Genomic DNA, 22,410 nt, shown 5'->3' on the forward strand with positions numbered 1-22,410 from the left:
GTATGCCTTCCGTTATGCTAAAAACTTGGTATTGAAAGGGGCAGGGGGGGGGCTTGTTGTTGTTGAAGGAGGAAATGTTCACTTAGTATCTCTGTTGCTGTAAATTGAAAAAAACTTAACTCCACTTCAAGCACATGTCTACCTTTCTCCTAAAAAGCTAGTGGGGAAAGAGAAGTGCCATGGGCATACTTTGTGCCTCAATCGATACAAGTTGGAAATTATTGCATGATTTCGTGTTCAAACTAGGATCAATCTTTCTACCAAATGTTGGCGTTTGAAGTGGTAGGATGGAATAGTCTGGGCTATTGCCCGTCTAAGTTCTCTAATTGCACCCATCATGCTTCTAAACCAATTGTTAATCGCTGTATAATTCCAGTTTAGACAAAGTGCAACATACTTACCTCTCTGTTGACACATTGGTGATGGAAAGGGTGAGGGATATATATATACATATATATATATATATATATATATATATATATATATATATATATATATATATATATATATATATATATATATATATATATATATATATATATATGCATGATGGAACGATGCAAGAATTGAAAATACTTGCACGACCCTGCTTCAAACAAGATACAACATGCCTGCATTTCAGCTCAACAAAAATGGTTGTGAGAGGGTTGTTTGGGGGTGGCGGGGGGTATCAGAAGGGACTTAGGTCCACTTTTCTACCCCAGTCGAGCAGATTAATATACAGTAATGATTCTAAAAGGGGCTGTAGTTTATGAAAATGTAGAGGAAGCGGCAGAATATACTTTCCAAATGTAGGCAAACAATCTTGTCGTTTTTGATTTTTTTTTTCCTGGCCTACTTTTCGCCCGAGAACATTTTGCAATTATCAGAACTTGGTCATTTTTGAGGAGCGTCATATAATATTCGTTTCCTGATCTTTACCACAGTGAAGAAGCGTTAGACCCCTTGAAATTTTGAAAACTATTTGTCTTATAAACGAGTTTTGTGCGAAAAATATGCAATTAACACTAATTGGCTCATCAATGAGTATGATCAGTGTTAAATGAATATATATATATATATATATCCTAGTATAACACTTATACCTGTAATTCAGAAGTAGATTATCTTGGTGTGGACCCAGTCCCCCAAGCAATGGAAAATTTCGAATTTCTTTAGCAGTGAGAAAGCTCTTAACATTTAGGAGGTACATGAGATCTATTCCTCAATGTCAGTCCCAAACACAGAAAATAAGGTTACAAAATCAACCTCAATCAAATAGTTCGTAGTAACGAACTGTAAGTAAGGAGTGACTCAGCTCAGGAATTTTGATATCAATAGATACACCAAAATATCCAGTTTATTATGCTGCTTCCAAATATACAAGATTCAAGTTTAGTGTTACCCATAAAGAGTTAAAAGCCTGAGAAAATTCGGCTTGTTTTTAAAATACCCCCTCACATTCAAAAGATCATGATGAAAATCAAGCCATCAGATTCATCGCATCCGAGATCCCTACTGTAGAAGTTTCAAGCTCCTATATGCAAAGCGTTGAATTCTGCTATTTTTGCCAGAAGACAGATCACGGCCGCTTGTTTATTTTTTTTTCTGGGGAACTGCATTGTAATAAGGGTCTTAGAAGATCGGGAGAGGGTGTATTTTACCGAAAATTAAAATTTCTATTGCCCTTTTTAAGTAACATAAAGATTGGAGGGCAACTGTCCCCCCTTTCAAGCTCATCTAATTCCCAAAGTTATTAAACTTTGAGATAGCCACTTTGTTGAGTATAGTTAAAAGATCAAATAAATATGTCTTTAGGGATAAAATGATCCCCCACATTCTATAGGGAGAGACCTGTAAGTTATGAAATTTGCCAATTGTTTACATATAGGCTTGTATTTGTTATTGGGAAGTGTACAGACAATTTTTTTTTTTGGGGGGGGGAGTTTTGTGCTTGGGGTGGATTTCCGTTGGGAGAATCTTCCTTTGGGAGGTATATTTCTATGGGAATTCCAGGGAAAATTCACATTGGTGGGATTTGACAGCATCCCTATACGAAATTCTCGTTAATCGTCTTACATTATCTATGCCAACTCAATATTGCATATGGAGAAGTTCTGGGGGAATTTCTCGGGTGCTATTTTCCACGGGTTTCGATTTTTGGAAAAATTTATACGGAAGGGGTATTTCTGGAGCGATTGTGAAACCGATTGGAGATTTTCAAATGAAAGTATGCGAAGAAACATTTTTCAGACTGAACCGTCCGCAAAAAATTTTGTGGGGAGGAAGGATTTTCAGGGAGAATGGAACTGTCTGGAGGGAACTTGACGTGGGTGCACTTTACATTGGATGAAATTTTCACGGAGGAGTTTCCCGTGAGGGGAAGGGGGGTATATTTCATAGAGACTGAGCCAGATTTACCTAAATTATTTGAAAAACGGATAGAGATTAAATACGAAAAAACAGGTTTCTTTAACTGTAAGTAAGGAGCAACGTTAAAACTCAAAACTAACAGAAATTGTGCCATGGATGAAGGGTTTCCACCTTTTCAATAAGTTGGACCGTCTGTCCTAATTTTTAAGAACGTCTACTGTAACACAGGGGCCGTTTAATTAGAATAGGAAGCTTTTTTAAAGTTGCTAACAGCTTTAGCGTAAAGAGCAAGGTATTGAGGAGGAAGTAACCCCTTATATACGGAAAATTTCTGTTCGTTTTGAGTTTTAATGTTGCTCCTAGAATTTTATGCAGCTTTCTTGAATGTATTAAATAAAAATATTTTTTTTTAAATGAAAGTAAGGAGCGACATTAAAGGTTAAAACGGAAAGAAATTACTCTGTATATGAAAGGGGCTTTTCCTCATCAACGCCTCGCTCTTTACGCTAAAGTTTGACTCTTTCTCTTAACTCTAATTTTTAAAACAGTAAAAACTTTAGCGCAAAGAGCGGGGCGTTGAGGAGATAAAGCCCCTTTCATATACGGAGTAATTTCTGCTCGTTTTAAGTTTTAATGTCGCTCCTTACTTACATTTAAAAAACTTGTTTTTTTATATTTAATTTCTGGACGTTTTTTGATCTTGGCTCTCTGCACATAAATAATTAAAACAAAATTTGCATATTAATTTTTGTTTGGCTAAATGGCTTTCTCATAGTTTTAATCGGAAGATTTTGAGGAAAAAGGAACGAAAGAGGATGCCTAGTTGCCCACCAGTTTTTTGATTACTTAAAAAGGCAACTAGAACTTTTAATTTTTTACGAGAGTTTTCGTTAGTAAAAAATATACATAACTGACGAATTAACTTTCGTAACCAACTTCTATATTCGTATGTTTTTATTGCGTATATGATGGGGTTCACCCCTCGTCGATACCTCGATCTTTACATTAAAGCTTAAATTTTGTTTCAATTCCTTAAGAATCACCCCTGAATTACAAAGGCCGTAGAATAGATAGTTAAAATTACTAAAAATGCTTTAGCGTAAAGAGCAAGGTATTATGAGGAGGTAAACACCTCATAGGCGTAAACATTTCTGTTCGTTTCATGTTTTAATGCTGCTCCTGACTTTCAGTAGAAAAAACTTTTCATATTTATTTTTGTATTGTTTTTTTTTAATTAATTCTAGAAAATCCTGCGCCCCCTTCATTGAAAGTCTCTCCCCCCATGAGAAATTCTTCTATGGAAAGATCCTCCCACGTAACCCCCCCCCCCCCCTAAAAAAAATCCCCCTGAGAACGTCTGTACACTTCCCAGTAACCATTGCTACATGTAAACATAGGTCAAAATTTGTGATTTGCAGCCCCTCATACGGGGACTGCGGGGGAGTAAGTCGTCCCCAAAGACATAGTTATTAGGTTTTTTGACTATGGTGAATAAAATGGGTATCTCAGAATTTGATACGGTGACTTTGGGGAAAAAATGAACGTGGGAGGGCATAGGTGCCCTACAATTTTTTTGGTCACTTAAAAAGCGCACTAGAACTTTTAATTTCTGTTAGGATGAGCCCTCTTGCGACATTCTAGGACCACTGAGTCGATACAATCAACCCTGGGGAAAAAACAACGAACAAACAAAAAACAAATAAACACGCATCCGTGATTTGTCGTCTAGCAAAAAATGCGAAATTCCAAATTTTTGTAGATAGGAGCTTGAAACTTTTACAAAAAGGTTCTCTAATGCACTGAATCTAATGTTATGATTTTTGTTAAGATTGTATGACGTTTGGGGATGTTTTCCCCTATTTTCTAAAATGAATTCTTCTCAGGCTCGTAACTATTGATGGGTAAGACTAATCTTGATGAAGCTTTTATATTTAAAATCAGCATTAAAATGCAATTTTTTTGATGTGACTATTGATATCAAAATTCTGTATTCTAGAGTTTCGGTCCGGGTAGCTCCTTACTACAGTTCGTTACCACGAACTGTTTGATTGTTAAATTCCTCAATCCGGCCAGAGAACCAAACTTCCTAGGAAAACAGTAGAAGTTAATCCCTTACCCTATTCTTAAATCGTTAGCAAAGAATAAAAAAAAGTCGGACAAGTCTGAAGTTGTTGCTCCCGCCACACAATAATAAATGTTTTTGTAGAGTATTAATAACTACTTATTTTGTATACACTTTTAAATTTAAATTTCTCGTCCTGGTCGCAGCATGTTTCCTTGATGGCAAAGGATAAAAAACGGTAAAAAAGGGCATTGAAATTTTCAAGACATTGAAAAAGAAAATAATATAAATTTTTTTTTCTTTACATGGCCACGAGTCATCTTCGGCAAAACATTTGAGGTTCCATTGAGCCTAGACATAAACTAGAAAAAAATGTTTTCTATAAAGGTTGAATATTGTTGTTGAATGTTGAATAAATGTTGAATGTTTTATAAACAAATTTAAGCACAAAAAAAATCTGTGTATTCCAGGTGTCCTTCCTCAACTCTCTATTTTTATGCTAAAATCTTAAAGCTGTTTAAAAATAATTTTCATTCAAAATTCAAGAGCCCTTGTGTTTGATAGTCTTTTCCAAAGAATCAGGCCAAAAGGTCAAATTTTAGCATAAAGAATAAGCGTCAAAAATCTGTTTTTAGAGTTTGGGCTACTATTGGGCCAAGTCTCTCATTAATTACAGTTTGTTACCACGAAATTTTTTATATTTATAAATTCTAATTTTTTCAGCGAACTAGGTAAGATATAATTTAAAAATATCATTCGTTCCGTGATAATTTTTAGTTAAAGCTAATCATTTGTGATTCAAACTACTGTTATCATTTCAGACACCAGGTTAAATAATGTAAAGAAAAGATTTCAGGTACCAGGCCCATTAAAACTCCTTTTTTCTTTATTCGTCACTGCCATCTACATTTCTAAGTGTTTCATACAATAGCCAAACTGTAGTCTGGCTTATGAATAAAAAAAAAATCAAACAGTTCGTGGTAACGAACTGTAGTAAGGAGCGACCCGGCTCAATAGTAAACGAAACTCTAAAAAACGGAATTTCGATACTAAAAGATATATCAAAAGAATCGGATTTTTATGCTGATTTTAAATATATAAGTTTCATCAAATTTAGTCTTTGTCATCAAAAGTTACTGAGAAAATTTGCCTTATTTTGGAAAATAGGGGGTAACACCCCCTAAAAGTCATAGGATCTTAACGACAAAATTGCAATTTACACCATTAAATTACACCATTGCATTCAGCGTATCAGAGAACCCTATACACAAAATTCCAAGGTCCAATCTACAAAAATGTGGAATTTCGTATTTTTTGCCAGAAGACAAATCACGGGTGCGTGTTTATTTGTTTTTTGTTTTGTTTTTTTTTCCCAGGGGTCATCGTATCGACCAAGTGGTCCTAGAGTGTTGCAAGAGGGCTCATTCTAACGGAAATGAAAAGTTCTAGTGCCCTTTTTAAGTGACCAAAAAAATTGGAGGGCACCTAGGCCCCCTCCCACGTTCATTTTTTTCCCAAAGTCAACGGATCAAAATTTTGAGATAGCCATTTTGTTCCGCATAGTCGAAAACCATAATAACTATGTCTTTGGGGATGACTTACCCCCCACAGTCCCTGGGGGAGGGGCTGCAAGTTACAAACTTTGACCAATGTTTACATACAGTAATGGTTACTGGGAAGTGTACCGATGTTATCAGGGGGATCTTTTTGGTTTGGGTGTGGGGTTCAGAGGAGGGGGCTATATGGGAGGATCTTTCCTTGGAGGAGTATTTCATGGGGGAAGAGAAATTCAATGAAAAGGGTGCAGGACTTTCTAGCATTACTATAAAAAAAACAATGAAAATATAAACATGAAAAAGTTTTTTCAATTGAAAGTAAGGAGAAGTATTAAAACTTAAAACGAACAGAGATTATTACGCATATGAAGGGTTCTAAAAATACTTTAGCATAAAGAGCGAGGTATTTAGGAGGAGATAAATACTTCGCTCTTTATGCTAAAAATTTTTTAAATAATTTCAACTATTTATTCTACGGCCTTTCTGATTCAGGGGTCATTCTTAAAGAATTGGGATAAAACGTAACGTAAGTTACGTAAGTTATGTACGTTTGTTACGCAAGTTAATCCTTAAGTTACGTTTTTTTTACTAATAAAAACGTTCGTTAAAAATTAAAAGATCTAGTTGCCTTTTTGAGTAACCGAAAAATTGGAAGGCAACTAGACCTCCTTCCCCACCCCTTATTTCTCAAAATCGTCTGATCAAAACTAAGAGAAAGCCATTTAGCCAAAAAAAGAATTAATATGCAAATTTCATTTTAGTAATTTATGTACGGAGAGCCAAAATCAGACATGCATTAATTCAAAAACTAATAAAAAAAACAAGTTTTTTTAAATGAAAGTAAGGAGCGACATTAAAACTTAAAACGAACAGAAATTACTCCGTATATGAAAGGGGCTTTTCCTCCTCGACACCCCGCTCCTTACGCTAAAGTTTTTTATTGTTTTAAAAAGTAGAGTTGCGAGAAAGAATCAAACTTTAGCACAAGGAGCGGGGTGTCGAGGAGGAAAAGCCCCTTTCATATACGGAGTAATTTCTGTTCGTTTTAAGTTTTAATGTCGCTCCTTACTTTCATTTAAAAAAACTTGTTTTTTTTATTTAATCATAATCATGTACGACTACAGCACTAATGACAGATTCGGCTGCATAGTTTAATGTATTGGGAAGTGCTCGGCTTTCACAAAATTGAAAATGTGAAAACAAAGTGTTGGCGGTAAATACTTTGAACAAAATTAATGTTTTAATTTTTTTTCCATCCACGTCCTTGCAAATTAAATTAGGTTCTTTATTACACAGGCATAACGATAAAATCAAGTAAGAACGCAGGCTATTCAAGAATCTTGGATTATTTTAATCGATATGTGTGGCTATAATCGATTTTAATCGATATGTGTGGCTATCGATATGTGTAATCGATATATGTGTGGCTTTCTTGGACATCCTGCTTCAAAGTTAATTCACCAAATTGGAACTGCTTTTGTAGAATAAAATTGATCAGTAGAAGTAAAAGAAAGAAGATGGAATTTAATTCGCACGCTACTTGGATAATAAATTCTAGTGAAAGATTCGAAGGTTTTTGCAAATTTTTACAAATAGATATTTGTCTCATTACTCATATTTCAGTTCAGCTTTTTTCTAGGGATTTCAATTGAGCGCCCTTTTTCAAACTATTGATATTAGTTGTATAGTTACCATTACTAATTCATAGTCCCGGAGTTGAACTTTGTGAATCAACTTCAAAAGTGGCCTTTCACTAACAAAAAATGAACGCTCTTCTCATTATTTGCAGTAAGGTATAATATTTTATTCAAGGAATTTCGTTATCATTGACGGTGGTGAGGTAATCCTGAGTGGATCTGATGGTGGACTCGTTCAAACTAACTGGGAAGCTGCTCTGATCCGCCCTGCAGTTAATGCATTATCAGCCAACATAAATAAGAAGTATCAAATTAAATTCCAACCTTTTCATGCATTTGGAATGGGAAGTGGACGAGGGAGACCAATTGACATAAACGTAGGGACAGGGGAATGTATATGAACAAAAACACTAGAAAATGAATTTTCAAAGTCTAGGGACACGGCATAAACCTTAGGGAGCATTTTTACCCTCCAAAAGGACGTGCCTGAAGTTGGCACTTAAAAAAAAAAATTGACGTAACTGTTAGACGGAACTTTAAATATCCATCTTAACTAAATTAATCATTTATATTGTGTTATACGAGATAGTACCTTTTTATTCCGTATTTTTGGGTCCATTTTAGCCCATTTTAAAGATATTATGGAGTTTTGTCATATCAATGTGTAAATGTGGTCAGCCTGTGATTAGGATATCTTAGCGTACGGAAATCAAAATTAAAAAATTGGCTTATTTGGATTTTGGGGATGGAGATTTGGAATCAAATTTGAACTAAAACCAATTGTCTTTTGATTAACTTTGTTGTTTGATCTATACTACTGATGTTTGAAGACTGGGAGGCACAGAAGGCCTTTAAATTTAGTATGAAAATGCAAAATTTTGATACATAAAAATCTTTCAAATAACTCAAAGCTCGGGATCTTATCATGGGTTTCAACCAAGAATTGTCTCTGAAGATTGTTTTCTTTTAGAAGTAATTTAAACTATTGAATCGTGTCTAAAGTATGACCAGATAATTTCTCAACTGAAGATTTAAGACAGTAATTTCATGCTATTTTTATTAGTGCTGTCTTGTGTTATTCAAGTTGATTTAGAAAGTTGTAGATTAAAAATCTTAATTAAAAATAATTCTTCTTTCTTTAATTCTGGTTTCTTAAAAGATTCATTAAGGCTGAGTCAAAGAGAAAAAGAGAGATTACTTGCCTGTAAATCCATATTTTAATTCCAAACTTTTATGACATATTTTTGTACGTCAATCACATTATTCCTTATTTTGGGAGGGATAAATAGCCCGCGTTTTTAAAACATGATATTTTTCAAAACCATATTAAGGTTAGAACTTGCAACAAATGATTTGTTTGAAAATTTATTATTTTAAACCTAATTGATTCTTTTATATGACATTTAAAGCCAGTGAAGAGAACGAAGAGTCTTTGATTCACAAGATTTCTTACAAATAAACTCCCTCTTTCCTGTGGGTGAGCTAATAAGTTTAAAATTAAAATCAACAACTGGTTTAATTAGAATAATTAAGAAGTTCAATTAAAACTGATAATCATAAACCCATTGAACGTGTAAACTAAATCCTGTTAAAGTATATAATCCGATGCTTCCTTTTCAGCCGCTTTCTGTTCTTAAGGTTCCTGGGAAGAATTTTACATCATTTTCCTGGGAAGGAATGTCTTTAAGGATAGCAATAACTGTAGACACAAATCTTTATTTTGCTACTGTGCGACCAGGATACAAATGGTGCAGCTTCGGAAATACTATTGCGTATGCTTTTAACAAGGCTGATAAATTGGAGACATATATTATGTTTTGGGACGCTAAAAATAATGAGGTAAGTACAGAAATATTATTTGATAGCAAATAATTCAGTAACCCATAATCTGAGACGCTATTATTATTGACTCTAATTTTTTTTTTCAGTACAGAAAAATAAAGTACTTACTTATTATTGGAAAACTTTAGTTCTTGACTGAACAAACTTTAGCTTATTTTTAATGAATCACTTGCAAGCTGTTACAAAATTAAATAATTTGCTGTAATTGTTTATCCTTTCCTTTTTTGCTGATTTTGACTTTTTATTAGTACCCCCGTACTGTATTTCACCTCTCAACATTTTTTTGACAGAGACAAAGACAGAGACAGAGGCAGAGACAGGGAGACAGAGATTGATTTTCTAATCGAAAAATCTTGATTAGAATATATATAGCTTAGAATCATTATCTAGAATTAACTAGTGAATCAGACGCTATTCTTCATCTTTGTTTTTGTATTTTTTTCTTTTGTCTAAGTTATTTCAGTTACAAATTTAATCATTGTTTTTTCTTTTGCGACAGATCTTCATTTTTTCAGATCTTCAATTCTGTCACTTATTTTATTCTAACTTACGTGTTTTGTGTATTTGTTTACTGGGAAGGATTGCCAAAATAGTATTCGGCAATAGTTCTTTGAATTTTATTTTTCTCTTTCATTGTTTTAGTTTGCATTTCTATATTATCCATGTAAATAGTTTATTTATTTCTTCTGTTATATAACTGCCAAATACCCAATATTAATACTAGTTGTTATTTTATGCTTAGTACGGTACTTGTATGATATACAAGTACCTAATATTCAAGTACAATACAGTACCTGATATACAAGTACGAGTACCTAATATATAATATAGAACCTAATTTTCTTCTCATTGGTTTTTCTGACGCTCAATCCTAATGAAATATAGCAAAGTAAGATAAAAACATTATTTTTTAGAAACAAATTTAGGCTATATATTTGCATATTAGGGTGTTTATGTGTAAAGTTTTCCGTGTCTATTGCCGTACCGCGCATATTATTTGCTAAGAATTGTTTTCTAGCTTCAAACTATTCAAATACTTTACCTTCGTCCCCCCTAATATGCAAATATATAGCCTGAACGCTAAGCTGAAAGAAACTAATAAAAAAATGGTTCTATAATGCGGTAATGAACGAACAACTTAAGCGGTAGGGGGTTTATCATACAAGTACCCTTAGTACTCTGTAACTGTAACCATTTTCTGCCACTATCAACATTTCTGCAGATAAATTTTGAAAAACAAATAAAAATTTCTTCTAGAGATACGTTAAGTCATTCCGTCAGGTGAATGCTATTTGTGAAGGAAATGAACACTGCCTCATTGCTGCTCGTACGGAAGAAGGAAAAGAGTGTCTGATTTGGTGCAATACTTTAGGAACACCAATCGATAGTAAGTTTTTCAAAATTTACAAGTGATTGAACAAAGCGTTGAATCAAATACAGACAAGCTCCCACCTTTCAATTAAAAATTGATACCTGGTTAAAGCAGGGTCTTATTTACGTTCAAAAATAAAAGTTGGGTATATTTTGAATAATTGCTGCAAAATACACAAAAAAGAGAATTTGCTGTGCAACTGGTTAAAAGGGCTCATTAACTTATGCAGGAATTTGATTTTAGCTTTTTCCTCTCTCTCTGTATTTCCATATTTTTCTTGGACAATATGTTCTAGCTATTGGTGTTCGACTGTGAAAAAATTTGAGCCCGTTGAACAGTGGTGGTTCTAGGCCTGGGTAGGGGTTTGGCAGATGTTCCCCCCAGTTTCCCTGACATTTGAAATTAAATTAATTTTCTCTTTAATATTGTACACTCCTTTGATATACATTCCAACACCCCTCCCCCCAGTAATACGAGGCCTAAATTTAGTGGCTTGCATTTTCATCTCTTTAGGTATTCGACTGTAAGTTTGACACTGGGTTTGAATTCAGTGACAGGACCATTTGTTTTTGAGTTGAGACTAAATCAATTTTCATGGCGTCAGAAATATCTCATTGATGCTTAATTTGCGACGGTAATGATGGCGGTAAACAGTTGCCTATAATGACCCTTAAAAATTTTTTCATATATTTTACTACTTTTTTTATATTTGTTTTTTTACAAGCCTAATAATGTTCAGTTTTCAAATAATGGTTGATGAATGATTTACTCATTCTATCTATTTAATGCTTAATTAGCCAGTTTTGTTTGTATTGTTGTTGTTAAACTTTTTTATGCCACTCTCCTGGCTTTTTTTACTTCAGAAAAAGAATTTGAGCCATTTGGGCTTGTGATAGTGATTTTTAAAATAAATATATTATCTTACAATAAACTAATTATAACCCGCTATAAAAAATTAAAAACGTCGTAACAAGAAGAAAATAAACAGACACTCCAAATAAAGAAACAATCACAATAAACGAATAAAGGCACTATAGGCATGCAAATATTTGCAATTACTGTGGGATTGTTTTCCAGCAAACCCCTTAAGTCAGCAATTCTCTTATGTTGCTTGATCATATTGAAAAGAGATACCAAAGCATAAATATTAGTGAGGGGATGATTAATTCGCATTTGTGATCGGACTTTCCAGATATTTCTTAAAATTTGTGGTCGGTTTCGCCTTTTATTGTTTGCCAGTCATCATTTAAATTTACCCTTTAAATATAATTTTGGCTTCTGATTGAGTCTGATTGTGAATCTAACAATAATCAATATTCTGATTGAAGACCACCTAATTTTTTTAAAAGCAACTAATTCATTTTTTTACAATTTGAAACCATAAAGATAATCATAATTTCTCACTAAGAGTGGCAAATAATGAAATATATTTTTGACGAAAAAAAAAATTGATAGTAGATAACTTCGAAGACCACACTGCCTTTCCATGACGAAAGTAAAACAGTTAAAATAGTGATGAAACCTTTTTATTGACCGTGAACAGATATACAGTTTAACTGGATATTTCGAACACATATAAGTGTTCATCATCAGCAGTAAAACTATGTTCATCACTTTTACTGCTGATGATGAACACTTATATGTGTACGAAATATCCAGTTAAATTGTATATCTGTTCACTGTCAATAAAAAGGTTTCATCCCTATTTTGAACTGTTTTACTTTTTTCAAAATTGATAGTTGAAATGTTCTTTGAGTCGACAAAATTCTCAGGCTTCCGACCACAAGTCTAAGAAATAGATGATAAGGTATGTCATCTATAAGCTATTTTTTCCTGCTCTTGCAGGTCGTATGATTGGATTTAGCGCTACTTACCTGTCATCAGCCCAAAACTATTTAACTGGTGCTTCACCATATTATGTTTGCGTTTGGAACCTGCGGTCGACAAACTCTACTTTTGGTACTAGTCCTGAAGAAAGTAAGTAAATTGCATTAATAATTAGTCAAGCTCTATATATTAAACTGATATAAGGAAACGTGTTTTCTTTGGAAAGTGCAGATATTGCATCATTAACTTATTTAGAGTTTTTAGAGTATGCCACACGCCATCATCACTGGTAACAAAGCTTTTATATTAAATCTCTAGTCAGTAAAATGGTTGATTATAAAGTATACAAAGAGATTTTGGAGCAAAAAAAGAGATTTTGGAGCAAAAGTGAAAAAGCGGGGATGGGATTATAAAATTCTCTATGATCAAAGACGAACTTACAGTACAAAACCTAGAAATTGATCTTCATTTAAAGAATATTATTCACATGAATTGACCTAACATACAGTCAGTCCCAGGTTTGCAAAGACGCCCACTGGGCCCGCGTAAGGGGTGCATAATGCCAGGGGACACAATAAATAATCACTAATTGATTGCTTTCTTAACAAAAACTGACTGATGTGATTCATGGCTATGGCAATGGCAGCTGAGAGTTCGATATCACCTCTCTCTTTAGTCTCTTTTATCACTTTTTGTTAATCAGTTGTGTTCTGTTCAGTGCTTTCCCTATCTCTGAATGTTTGGGGATTTTCCCGAAAAATTCGCTAAAACGGAGCGGCAAAACTACTTGGGCCTAGAAGTGTTAAAGCTTTAAATCCTGCCTTGAATTCTGGAACTTGTTCTAAATATTTATCTATCAGTGACGTGAGAACGAAATGGGATCACCAATAGCCTTTTCCATAGCTTCTCAGTTTAGCTGGTGATTTTGAAAAGAAGCATTAATGTTAGAACACAGAATGAATACTGCAGGGAAACATATTGTAGAATAATTATTTCTGTCAAGTCGTTTCATATAAAAAATTGACAGAACTGTTTGTTTTTTTGTCGTAATTTTCTAAACTCTAAAATGTTTCATTTGTTGTTATTAGCCTGATCGTTTTTGCAGGAGTTTTGTCGGATATTACCTTCCTTTTTAGCATAAGTTTCCATCTTTTTCATTAAATCTTTGAAAAAATTATCATTTTCTATTTTAGATATTCATCAATTAAACTTGTAAGTTGACATTTCTGGAAAGATCTATCCAAACTAATTCGCTAGTTGCGCCGATTTAACCTTGGCGCAAAAGAACTTAGCCTAATTTGCCGTTGAAATAGTTCGATGGCCTTCAAAAAGAAATAGAACACGATGGACTTATTTTAGAATTTATTTATGAAGATCAAAATTAAGTTTAAAAACGAATAATAAATAAATTTTGAAAAAAATCATTTTATTTAAAGGAACAAAAAGAAGTGTGTTCTGAGGCTATTACCTTCTTCGTTGAAAAGGCACATGGAAATTTCTAGAATAGGCTACTAAACTCACACTTTGACATCTTTATGGAGGCTATTACGTATATATGACGATGAAAATCTAAATTTTCTTGATATTTCTTGATTTTCTGAGACATTCATTCAGTATAAGAGATGCAAGGTTGAATTGCTTCAAGTTTTGCTTAATTGACAAAATTTTAATTTGTATGATTTTCTTTGGAGCAACGTCAGCACAGTTTTCCTTGATTTGTAGGTTGTATTGGTTGAGTCTTTAAGGACTAAATTTTGTTTTGTGTTGAGCAAGCCTTGTTTGACTTAAGTCTTGGATGAATTGACTTTAACGTTGGCCAATTTTGGCTAAATTGAGTTTAATACATTTTCAGATTTCCTTTATTAATCTTCCGCACAGATTGATTTTGCCACAGTTGAATTTTGTATAGGTCGAGTTTTGCTGTTTTTCATGTTGCAGTAGTTCAGTTTTTTCTATTTGAGTATTTCTATCGGTTTAAATTTGCATAGGTTTAGTTCTTTACTAGTTAATTTTCCTTTGGTATATACTCCTGTTGGTAAACTTTTGCCAAACAAAATATTGTGTCAACTGAGTTTTGTAATATCATAGTCGCAGCAATAGCTGTATCCAAGTAAAGAGCGAACAGTGGCCCATAGGAATGGAAAGTTCAAAAATATGTATTGAAAAAAAAACTGCCTAATGAGAAACAATTGTTATTCAAAGCTGATACAGGAGTAGTGTGCAGTTTAAAGAAGCCCATAGGGTGTATCTGAAGCTCCTAACCTCTCACTTAATTTCTTCTTCAAGATTTGTTTCTTCAGGGGAGGTGGTTGTTACGTAATAGTTTTACGGATTGTTTTTTTCGTCAAGATTTTTTTTTTCTTCAAGACCTTAGTAAGGTCATTTTTCAAGACATTTTCTTGACGTTTTTAAGACGTTTTCAAGGTATTTTTCTTCAAGACATATTCTTGAAGACGTTGCAAGACATTAGTCTAATGTTTACATATGGAAATTCAAACAACCTTGTCAATGATGTCGGTGTTTCGCAGGGATATTATCCTGGAAACTGAACCACATCACGTAAACCCCTAAGATTGTAATCACTTGAAGACACACATGCACAGAGATATTAGATGTAAGCATCCATCAGAATAACTGGAAGGGGAGGGCTTTTCAAATGAATCTGTTGACCTAAATAAAGCAGCAAGCTAGCATGGGAATTCTGGAGGGAATTTTAACAGGGAATACTTTCCTGGGGTAATTAAAAGGAATAAGAAATTGAAGTCCATTGTGATTGATTGTTTGACCCGAGTTAGACAAGGACATGGGTTTTTTCTAAATATACTATGATTATATGTGAAACTTGTAAACGATTATTTTTTAAAGTGATAACGTAAGATTATCATTTAATTTTTAATTTTCATTTTATTACCAACGCAAGAGCTGTTTCGAATTTTCTGTGGAAAACCCCTTTGAAGTAAATAATGAAACTATTGGATGAGGTAACACGAAATTAATTATTTTCCAAGGACCACGACCGTTCCAGGCACGTTGCACTCTGTGGCCCATGCGACTCCTGGCACCATGGTCCTTCTTACCTCATTAACCATTACAGTCTGGGACAGTCCCAACCATTGTGGTAACTCCATGGTAGTTAATCACTCCGTGGCTCGTTGAAAGACACGAGGCATGCCAAGATCAGTAGAAGTTGAATCCCTATGATCTGCCGCCATTAGTCTTTATCGATAATCATCTATAGGTGGAAAAAGAAATCTAAATGAAGACAAAGACTTTTATTGTATGTATATTAGTAAACAAATTTACAAATATGATTAAAACACTTTATTTTTTGGGCACTGGAATTACTACTATACTGGAAGGAAAGGGTATTTTCCACTATGAAGTCAATCAATCTAGGATTGTCTACATATATGCGAAATCTGAGTGAGAAATTCAGAATAGCCATGACATCCAAAAATGAAATATAGTAGTGCCTGAAAACGACAACTTTTGGTCGATAAATCTTGTAGTCGCTTCCGATTTGGTCCAAGAACCTTTGTAATCCGACGAAAACGGGTTTTGACTTCTTCGAAAATATAAACTGAGACACAAGACTGAACCAGTCGTTCAAGCGCAGAGTTCTCAAGAATAGGCACAAATTGATGAATATCAGTTGGAAAACCAATTTCACATCACATCTTTAGAAATAGTACAATATAATCTCAAACAAAATTCCCATAACGGTTCTTCTGACAAAATATAACCGTATAAACCGTAAAAACTTGAACTGATCGTTTAATCTGACATGAAAATTCCCAAAAGCGTTTCTTCCAACAAAATAACCGTATAAACCATATAAACTAAAATTGGCCACATAAACTTAAACAAAAATTGTCATTAACGTTTCTTCCTATAAAAAATTACCGTATAGACTAAAATTAGCCTTTTTCTTAAATGAAAACTCTCAATAACATTTCTTCTGTCGAAAAACTACCATGCAAACTAAAAAAAAGCTAACCCAGAGCACCCTTGGGCCAACCTTCGGAGGCCCCCCATGCCGTCCCTCCAGGGAGTTCCCAATCTCAATGGAATTTAGGCTAGTGAACATTGAAACTCATGAATAATTTAATATGGGATTTTGAGAAGGAACTTTTGATCCTCCATGCCTCACACAAACCCAGAGCCCCCACACGGCCAACCTTCAGAGGGGTCCCTTGTACCACCCCAGGGTCCCCCCAATGTCAATCAATTACGTGTTAGAGTGGAATTCGGAGCGGGAACCTATGATCCTCCATGCTCCCACATGGGCCAATGTTCTGGCCTCGGGAATTTCAAGGAATTTTGAGCCTTACTCGTGATAATGGGTGTTGTCCCCTCCTCAATACCTTGCTCTTTATGCTAAAGCTGTTAGCACTTTTAAAAAAGCTTCTTTTCCCTCTCCAGGGCTCCAATGTCAATAAGTTTTATGCTAGGAAACTTTTGTCTGATATAAACCAATTAGTATGTTTTTTTAGAGGGAACTTTTGGTCGTTCAAGCCCCTCCCCAGCCATCCCTGAACCCCTCGAGTCAACCCTTGGAGAGCTCCATGTCATTCCAATAACCCAGAACCCCCTCTGTTGAACCTTTAGAGGGCCCCATGTCCACCTCCAGGAGCCCTAATGTCAATAAATTTTTTGTTAGTGGACTTTTCCAGCTATAAATCAATTAATATGGAGCTGTTTTTAGAGGGAAACTATGGTCATTCATGTCCCCACAAACCCTGAATCCTCTCAGTCCAACCTTTGGAGGCCCAGGGGTCACCCTCCAGGGGAACCCAATGTCAATAAATTAAATTCCAGTAAACTTTTGCCTCATATAAATCAATTAGTTAGAGGGAACTTACAGTCATACATGTCCTCTATAACCCAGAACCCCCTCCATTCAACCTTTGGAGAACCCCCATGTACCCCTCAATTTATGCCTGCTCTCAAAAACTCTCCACACTTGAGCAACTGGCTCAGTATTATATCTTGGTTTATATTTTGCGAGAAGTCAAAACCCGTTCTCATTGGATTACAAAGGTTCTTGGACAAAATCGGAAGCAAGTACAAGATTTATTGACCAAAATCTGTGGTATTCATGCACTACTATATTCTATTTTTCAATGTCGCAGAAATACTTACAGTGAATTTCTCAGCATTTATTTAGACAAACCTCGATTGAATGACTTCATAGTGGAAAATACCCTTTCCTCCCTGTATAGTATTGATTTCAGTGCCCTAAGACTAAAGTGTTTAATACTGTTTGCAAATTTGTTTGCTAATAAAAAAATGTGTGCAGAATAAAAGTCTTTGTCTTCATCTTTTAGATTTCTTCTTCCAAGTTTAGGTAATCATCGATAGTGGTGGTAATCATCGATTAGTCGTGGCAGATCATTGGGATTCAACTTGTGCTGATCTTGGCATGTCTCACGTCTTTCAACGGGTCACAGAGTGCCACGGAGTCATCAACTACCATGGGAACATCACAACGGGTTGAGACTGTCCTGGACTGTTATGATCTATGGATTAAGAAGGACCATGGAACCAGGAGTCTCCTGGGCCACAGAGTGCCACATGCCAGGAATAGTTGCGATCCTTGGACGGTAATTCAATCCTTGTTATCTCATCCAATGGTTTCATCATTTGCTTCAAAGGGGTATTCCGACAGAAAATTTGGATCAGGTCTTATGATTGTAATAAAATAAAAATTACGAATTAAATGGTCATTTTGTGTTATCTCTTTAAAAAATAATCGTTGACAAGTTTTATAAGTAATCATAGTACATTTACAAAAACCCGTGTCCTTGTCTAACTGGGGTCAAACAATTAATAACAATGGATTTTAAAATTCCTTATACCTTTAACTACCAAAGGATAGCATCCCCTGTTAACATCCCCTCCTGAATTCCCAGGCTAGCTTGCGTCTTAACCTAGATCGATATATTCATTTGAAAAGCCACCCCCTTGCAGTCGTTCTGATGCGTGCTTACACCTAAGAACTCTATGCGTGTGTGTGCTCATGTGATTACATTCTTGGGGGTTTGCGAAATGCGGTTCAGTTTCTAAGATATGATCCCCGTGGAAAACAGACGTCATTGAATTCCCATATATAAACATTAGACTAACCTCATGAAGAACATCTTGAAGAAAAATGGCGTGAAGAAAATATTTTTAAGAACGTCTTGAAAAATGTCTTGGAGGACGTCTTGAAGAAAAAAAAAATGTCGAAGAAAAATATCCCCTAAAACTATTACGTAACAACCACCTACCCTGCAGAATCAAGTCTTGAAAAAGAAAAAATGAGTCAAGGGTCTTCCTGATAGTGTTCCTAGCAGTATACTCTTCACCGCTATTCCTGGTCTTGTTGAGGCCACCCAGATTGGCTCTTCTCATACATTCCGTTTAGAGTTTCTTGATTCCGCTGCAGTAAAATCTGCCATTGCTACAGGTCTGCGCTTGGGTTACGAGTTTTTAAAAATATCGGAATACAAAGAACTACCCAGACGGCGTCTTAGATGTCAAAGTATCCATCATTCATTAGCTCACTGCCCATGTGACCCGATTGAGATGAAGTGCTCTAAATGCTCTGGATGCCATTCAAATACTAAAGACAATCCATGCTTAGAGGCTCCGAAATGTGCCAACTGCGGTGAAGCTCATGTTTCCTATAGTATTAATTGCCCGGTGATCAAACGAGCTCTGAACTCTGCTCCAAAATGAACCAAGCCGCTATTCTAAGTTTTGCTTCGCTCAATATTAACGGCACAAAAGACAAAGACATGTTAATTAACAAATTATTAGTCCATGACATAGTGTTCTTGCAAGAACATCTTTTGACCAAATCAAACGTTTCTAGCCAAAAGCTATTTTCTGTCTACCATTTTTTTTCGCAAGAGCCGAGAAAACTAGAGACCACCCTTCCGGTGTTCTAGTAATTTTCTTCCGTTCCCCATCAAAGCCCTCTTTGATTCATTGTGATGATAACACCTTAGCTATTCAATGTGACAGTACTGCCTTTATAAATGTTTATTTACCTTGCTATCGATGTTCTATAGCATTGTTCACATATATCGCTAAATGTTGCTTCAGTTTATAGTCTCTACTCGAAACTCTACGTTTAAAAGACCTAAATTGGTTTTTAGCTGTTGACCTTAACTGTGACATTCTTGGTACCTCCGTTAGGTCAACCCTCTTGCTAAAATCACTTCCTAGCAGATATCACGTCGCAGATAAGAGCCTCCCATTCACATATATTCATAACAGAGGCTGTTCAAAATCAAACCTGGATCATGTGATCACTTCCAGTTCCAGGTTATTATCATCGATTGTCAGGGCGGACAAAGAGAAGATTGATGACGATCACCTTATTCTTAGCTGTAATTTGTCCTATGAGCTATCTGGCAAAGCACTTTCGGCTCAGCCGAAGTGGCATAGGAATTTGAACTGGGATCGTGCTAATGTCCCCCTATACCTTGCTACGCTAACTGCTTTACTGTCGACCATAAAAGTGCCATATCACCTGCTGCAAACTTTGGTTTCCTCGCCTTCAAGTGGAGTTGACCTAAATTGCTATTATTATCAAATTGTCCATTGCCTTAAATCAGCTTCCAAAGCTGCAGCACCTGTGGATAAAGTTCGGATTGGCACTAGGAAGCCTAATTGGAACGTTGATCCTGAAGTAAAACGTGCTAAGCAAAAAGCCAAATTTTGGCTAAGTATGTGGATGTCATGTGACCGACCATCGTCCGGAGCTGTTTTCTCTGTGAAACAAAAGCGTAAGCTTGAATATAAGGCCAGTTTGAAGAGAGCACACTTGAATGCATGGGCAGGCCCCACCGATAAGGCCTCCTGGAATAAGGTTATTAATAGTGAGAAATGTTCCCCATCTGCCCTATCTTGTCTCCAGCTAGCTAATTTTGTTGATCATTATAAGCATGTGTTCAGTGTATTTAATAATTTTCTTCAGTCTTTTTATTATAAGTTGGTTAAACCGCTGTTACCATACCGTATCCTGCAGGCTCACGTCCAGCCAGTAGCAATATCTGAAATTCGCCGATGTTTAAGAAAAATTAAACGTTCAAATAGCCTTGATGGTGATGGCCTTTCTTACCGATTTTTTGCTTATGATTGTCCTGCTCTACTTAACCATCTACAAATATTTTTCCAGTCTTGCTTAGCACAGTCGCTTGTTCATGATAGTTTCCTTTGTGGTCGTGTAACGTCTATTAAAAAGCAAGACAAGGAACCCATGTCATGTGTAAATTATCGTCCCATTACAGTATCGTGTTTTTTAAGTAAGTTGCTTGAACATTTATTACTACCAGAAATTGAGTCGAATTATGATTTTACGCCTTTTCAGTTTGGTTTTCGGAAAAGTTTCGATTGATCCCATGCACATAATGTTTTAAGCCGACTCATGAAGGATGCCGTAAAAACTAAAATGTCTTTATACTGTCTTACTGTTGACATTTCTGGGGCTTTTGACAATATTGTGCACTCTCAGGCTCTATTTTCCCTTGTGTGTTCAGATGTTAATCCTTCTGTACTATGTTTATTGTCTTCTTAGTATTCAAAGTCTAAAATTCAAGTTACCTGGAATGGCCAAATATCTGACCCGGTAAAAATTAATAAGGGAGTTCGGCAAGGTGCCGTGTTGTCTCCTAGTATATTTAAATTTGTGCTTGCATCGTACCTGCGTCCCCTTAAAAGTTCTGTTTCTTACGGTAATATTGGTTTGTCTTCTGTTGCATATACAGACGACGTTCTTCTTGTTGCCCGGACTCGCCGTGGATTGCTTTCAATTTTACTATTTTAACCAATGAACCATCTAAGCTGTCAGTTAATGTATCTAAATGCGAGTTTATTTGTTTTAATAGCCCTTATGCGGTCGCTACATTCGTTGCTGGGACTAAAGTTCTGCCATGTTCTTCTTTAGTTAGTTGGCTTGGTCTGTGTTTCGGCCCAACACTTTCCACTACCTGTTCATCCCTAGTGAATCAAGCCGTGAAAAACCTACGCGTTGCTTACGGCAAAATATCCCCAAACAAAAGCCGTTACAACCGCAACGGTTTGTGCATGATTTATAATGCTTATTGCGCCCCTGTGCTTTTGTTTTTATCAGGCATGGCTCATCTGTTGCGTAAGAAAGATCGCCATACTCTACGTACGGCTTATTTCAGATATTGCAAATTCCTCCTCCGGCTTCCTAGATGGCACCGAAACAGAAAAATAATTGCTCGATTTGGTTTGATAGATGCGCTTTCTCGGATTCGGTCTTCCAGTGATGACTTATGTAAAAAGACTGTCAACTTTATTCACGTTTACGACCACCTGCAGCCTTTTTTCCATATTGATACTGGTTAATTAGTCCATATTGTCTTTTGTTAGCTTTTTTTTCTCGCTGCTTATCGTTTTGTTTTTGTTTATTTATAATACTCCGTTCTTTTGAGTTTTTTAAACTTTTACGGGTAATAAAGCTCATTCATTCATTCATTCATAGGGTCACTATTTTCAGGAATGGTAAGAATTATCTTCATTGTGAAAGCTTATAGTGAAAAGAGATTCATAGGAAATTCGCAAAATCGCCCGAAAATTCCTTGAAAATTGTTCTGATCGAAATAAAAGTGCATGTTTTCAGTCATAATGGTTAAAAAAAACTGTACAGGAGAGGTGCATGTCCTCACCACCTTGAATAACAAGGTGAATAACTTTTTTGTATGGGAAACACTGACATGATCCTTTTTTTCCATCCCAGGGGTGGTC

The 22,410-nt window shown here is 35.4% G+C and overlaps 1 protein-coding gene across 2 annotated transcripts in view; it reads left to right on the forward strand.

Moving 5' to 3' along the window:
* Positions 1-22,410, forward strand: part of LOC136032173 (WD repeat-containing protein 35-like) — a 130,101-nt gene that overhangs the window by 49,335 nt on the left and 58,356 nt on the right. For both annotated transcript variants that reach the window (XM_065712361.1, XM_065712362.1), the window contains 3 exons: positions 9,228-9,446; positions 10,707-10,836; positions 12,667-12,798. In XM_065712361.1, coding sequence (XP_065568433.1) covers positions 9,228-9,446; positions 10,707-10,836; positions 12,667-12,798 — 481 coding nt within the window. The remainder of the gene's footprint in view (positions 1-9,227; positions 9,447-10,706; positions 10,837-12,666; positions 12,799-22,410) is intronic.

This window comes from Artemia franciscana, chromosome 10 (genome assembly GCF_032884065.1).
Source record: "Artemia franciscana chromosome 10, ASM3288406v1, whole genome shotgun sequence".
NCBI lineage: Eukaryota > Metazoa > Arthropoda > Branchiopoda > Anostraca > Artemiidae > Artemia > Artemia franciscana.